This window comes from Lipotes vexillifer, unplaced genomic scaffold (genome assembly GCF_000442215.2).
Source record: "Lipotes vexillifer unplaced genomic scaffold, Lipotes_vexillifer_v1.1 scaffold645, whole genome shotgun sequence".
Lineage (NCBI taxonomy): Eukaryota > Metazoa > Chordata > Mammalia > Artiodactyla > Lipotidae > Lipotes > Lipotes vexillifer.
Genome location: NW_006777439.1, coordinates 2104346 through 2108761, shown reverse-complemented (window position 1 = coordinate 2108761; position 4416 = coordinate 2104346). Strand labels below are relative to the sequence as shown.

The 4416-nt window shown below is 35.3% G+C and overlaps 1 protein-coding gene across 1 annotated transcript in view; it reads right to left on the bottom strand.

The window, feature by feature from the left end:
• Nucleotides 1-1837: 1837 nt before the first annotated feature.
• The window catches only part of MTX2 (metaxin 2), a 64920-nt gene continuing 62341 nt past the window's right edge, over nt 1838-4416 (bottom strand). Inside the window, exon 10 of the mRNA XM_007451094.1 lies at nt 1838-2301. Within this exon, the coding sequence (XP_007451156.1) occupies nt 2127-2301 (175 nt within the window). The 3' untranslated portion in view covers nt 1838-2126. The remainder of the gene's footprint in view (nt 2302-4416) is intronic.

Here is a 4416-nt window from a genome sequence, read left to right as displayed (position 1 = left end):
GTCATCAAATGACAGGGTAGACTATACCCATCTTGATTTAAAGTTTCTCACTACTTATGACTTAAATTTTAATTTAAATAAGGAATCATGCTACTTACTTTAAAATTCAGTACACACCTAAGTGTTTTGGCAGCAAAACCTTTAACTCTTTGGTCAGCAAACTAGCTTTTCAGTGGTAATTTTTAGCTACTGTGACTTGCCTTGATGGACCCAAATTTAAGATAAAAGCAGGTATTAAATAACCATAACTGAATGTCAAGTTTTCTACTTTTTAAGACATTCTGAGAGTGATTCACTCAACACTAGAGAAAAACAAGACCTCTATCAAAGTGATCCATAGTCAGTAAGTCTTAAATAAGAGTAAATATCTCAACTTAGAATAAACAACCATTGTCTGCCAAAGTTTCTCATATTAAGATAATACAGCCAGTTGTAATGATTAAGATTAAAATATCAGAGCCCGTGTTGTTGTAATATCTTTATATCCAAAAAGCTCGAAGAAAAAAGTCTAGATGTTATATACTGAGTACAGAAGATACTTGTTCTAATGAACGTTATGGCATTTTTTTTTCCTTTTGCGGTACGCGGGCCTCTCACTGTTGTGACCTCTCCCGTTGCGGAGCACAGGCTCCGGACGCGCAGGCTCAGCGGCCATGGCTCACGGGCCCAGCCACTCCGCGGCATGTGGGATCTTCCCGGACTGGGGCACGAACCCGCATCCCCTGCACCGGCAGGTGGACTCTCAACCACTGTGCCACCAGGGAAGCCCTATGGCATTATTAAAAGAGCATCATTCAGTATAAAACAAGCATACAAAAAAAAAAAAAACTGTCATAAAAATGGTACATAAGCACATACCAAAATACATACCAAAAAAAAAAAAAACTGTCATAAAAATAGTACAAAAGCACAGGTAACTTGGAATTTTTTATTTTAATAATAAAACAAATTACAAAATTAGTTCAGGAAAATAATAAATAGCACTATAGTCAAAAGGGAGCACCCAAAGTTTATGTGGGACTCGGGCTAAGGAGAACCTAATATGTCCCTTATAAGGTATAAATCTATATTCTTAAAAAAAAAAAAAAATGTCGTGTTCTTTAAAAGCCAAACAGATGCCAGACACCTAGGTTTGAATTCCAACTCTACCACTTACTAACCCTATGACCTTGGGCAAGGTATTACCCATTTTGTGTCTCCATTTCCTCTTCTGTGAACTGGGAATAATAACCTTCATAGTTTTTGTAAGGATTAAATGAGTTAAAATGTCTGGTACATAAAAAGGAATATAGAAGTACTACTATTCTAGACATTTTCAAGAAATGTGACTCTTATAGCATCCCTGGCTTTACATAAAATATTAGAAAAATTGAAAGAAATACAGCATATAATCTTTTATGCTTATGTATAAATTGATATTTCTGTGAAATCTATCCTCCCTTCCCCACAAAAGGAATAAAACAGAATTATTAAAATATTTTCTCCAAAAAGAAGTTTCAAAAAAATAAGGTCCTTGAAACTTATCCCTTTATCAAATGTAAATTATAGCTGCTCTGATAAAATGTTTTTAAGTTCAATAAAGTTTAGATAAGAAAAATGCTCTTAAATGGTAATCTATTCCAGGATTTAATCACTTTGTAATCATGTGCATTTTCTAAGTGCTCACTGTTAAGAACATTCTTCCCATGACCAGGTTTACCATGCATTACATCTAGCAAATTAATCTTGGGAGTATGGAATACAAATTATTGCCTTAGAAAAGACACTGTTTATTCCATGTATAAAGCTCAGAGAGTAGCTTTCAGAAAGACGGAAAGAAAGTAAATACACCGGCCACACATTTGTTTGAGCTTTATTTTTATATGCATACATGTGCCAAATAAACCAAAAATTTAAAGATACAGAGTACAACATATCAAATGAAATCATTCAAAATTATTTTAATGTATACACAAATAGCAGTATAAGGTACACGTATACGATACATTACGTAATTTGTTTTGAGGTTGTGACAAGCAGTATTTTTGGTTTTAAAATTCTGATACTATTATCTATTACATCATTCAAGTAACATATATTTCAAAAGTTAAACTTTTTAAAAATAATAACTAAATTAACACATAGCTCTAAGACAATCTGATGGATGAGCTGACTTTACCAAAATAGTGTTGTTCGATTCTTCTACAGAAAGCAAGGAGGTTGCTATAGTTTTTCACCTTCTCAGAAAGTTCATCATTGGTCAACTGTGTGGTAAGAATGGTGTACAGATGGCCAAATACCAGTGCATCTAGTTCAGTAGGCCTAAGACAAAAGCAGAAATGAGAGTAACATGAACAGTGTTTAACTTGTATGGTAGACTATATACTATTTTTTTAAACACTTTATTCATCTATTTAAAAGAAAAAAAGTCATGTAAGCAATAAATCCTACCCCAATTTGATAGAATTTATTCTATTTTATTGGAGTTTCTGTTATAAGATATGAAAGAAAAAATGATCTTTTATGCTATGATTTGCTAGTTGTGTGACTTGCTTTTTTAAACAGCATCATTTAAATGTGTTAAAATAATATTGGTGTAAAAAAAAAAGAATGTCATACAAATGGAATTATATAGTATGTAACCTTAAAATAATAATAATATTGGTGTAAATGATCATATTCATTTTATTCATTAAATTATTCACTAAATATATACAACAGGTCTCCAGTGTGCCAGGAACTATGCCAGATACTAAAGATATAAAAGCAAGAAAGCTATTCTAAGACATGGACACAAAACATAAATTACCACAACACAATTTAGTAAGTGCTTTTGTAGATGCATAATCAAAATGCTGTCAAAGCAGAGGATTTCACTGTGGTGCTAGGAAAACAGAATGATACCCGATTACCTGATCATCATATTACAACATGATTTAATTTTAATTTTACCATTTTAAAAGTAAACTTAGATTTCTGAAGGAGATGTAAGAATGGCTTCAACAAAATTTGTTCTGTTTTCTTTCTCTTTAATTATATATTACTAACAAAAAGATGAAATTTATCTACCTTGCTACTAATGGTCTATAAATGGGACATCACCAATCTACATTACATTAAAATAATTACAGTAGACCCTTGAACAACACTGGTTTGAGGGCTCCCCTGGTGGCGCAGCGGTTAAGAATCCACCTGCCAATGCAGGGGACAAGGGTTCGAGCCCTTATCTGGGAGGATCTCACATGCCGCGGAGCAACTAAGCCCGTGGGCCACAACTAAGCCCATGCACCACGCCTCTCTGAGCCTGTGCTCTAGAGCCCTGAGCCACAGCTACTGAGCCCGTGCTCCGCAGCAAGAGAAGCCACTGCAATGAGAAGCCCGTGCACTGCAACAAAGAGTAGCCCCCACTCGCTGCAACTAGAGAAAGCCCATGCATAGCGACAAAGACCCAACGCAGCCAAAAATTAATTAATTAATTAATTTTAAAAAAATACTGGTTTGAACTGTGAAGGTCCACTTACACGCAGGTTTTTTTCAATAAATATGTACTACAATACTACACAATCCAGGGTTGACTGAATCTGCAGATGTAGAACCACAGATGCAGAGGTCTGACTGTAAAGTTATACATGGATTTTCAGCTGCAGCAAAGGGTCAGCACCCTGAGCCGCCTCATTGTACTGTACTAGTACAGTATTACTAAAAGGAGAAAATACCATCATTATTATGAACTAATTATTGCTGTCAGCCCTACAGTGAAAAAGTTACTGAGAAAACATATTAGTTGACCTAAAATGTAAAAATATGTTGCAGTAATCTGGTTTGGCAAAACAGATTTGGGGGTCCGTCAAATCCTAATTCTGTCACTTACTAGCTATGTGGCCTTGATCGCCACTGATGAATGACTTCTTTTAATAGTTGCATGGCTTTGTATCTCTTCATGCCACTAATTCCTAAAATATTTATCTCCAATCTGAATCTCTCCCCTAAAGTCCAGAATCATACATTCAAAGGCCTATATAACAATTCCACTTGAATGTTGAATAAGCATCTCAAACCTGCTTGTCCCCTCATCTTCCCAAAATAAAAGTCACCACTACCCACCACCTGTTCAAGCCAAAAATCTGAATTACTCTTCAGTCCTCTCGTTCTCTTACCCTCCCATATCCATTAGCAAGCCTGGTGAGACACAACCACCAAAATATGTCCTGAATGCCACCACTTATCTATATCTCCTCCAAGCATAAAACACTGGAATGAATTTCCACTCCACTTACACTAACATGCCAAACTCCTTATCCAAAACATACAAATCTTAGATGATCTGGCTCCTGTTTACCTCTTCAGCCTCATCTCCTATCATTTTCTACACACAACAATAAACGGTTTTGCTTCTTCCATTTGAACATGAACTCTAGCCAGTCTTAGGGCCTTGAC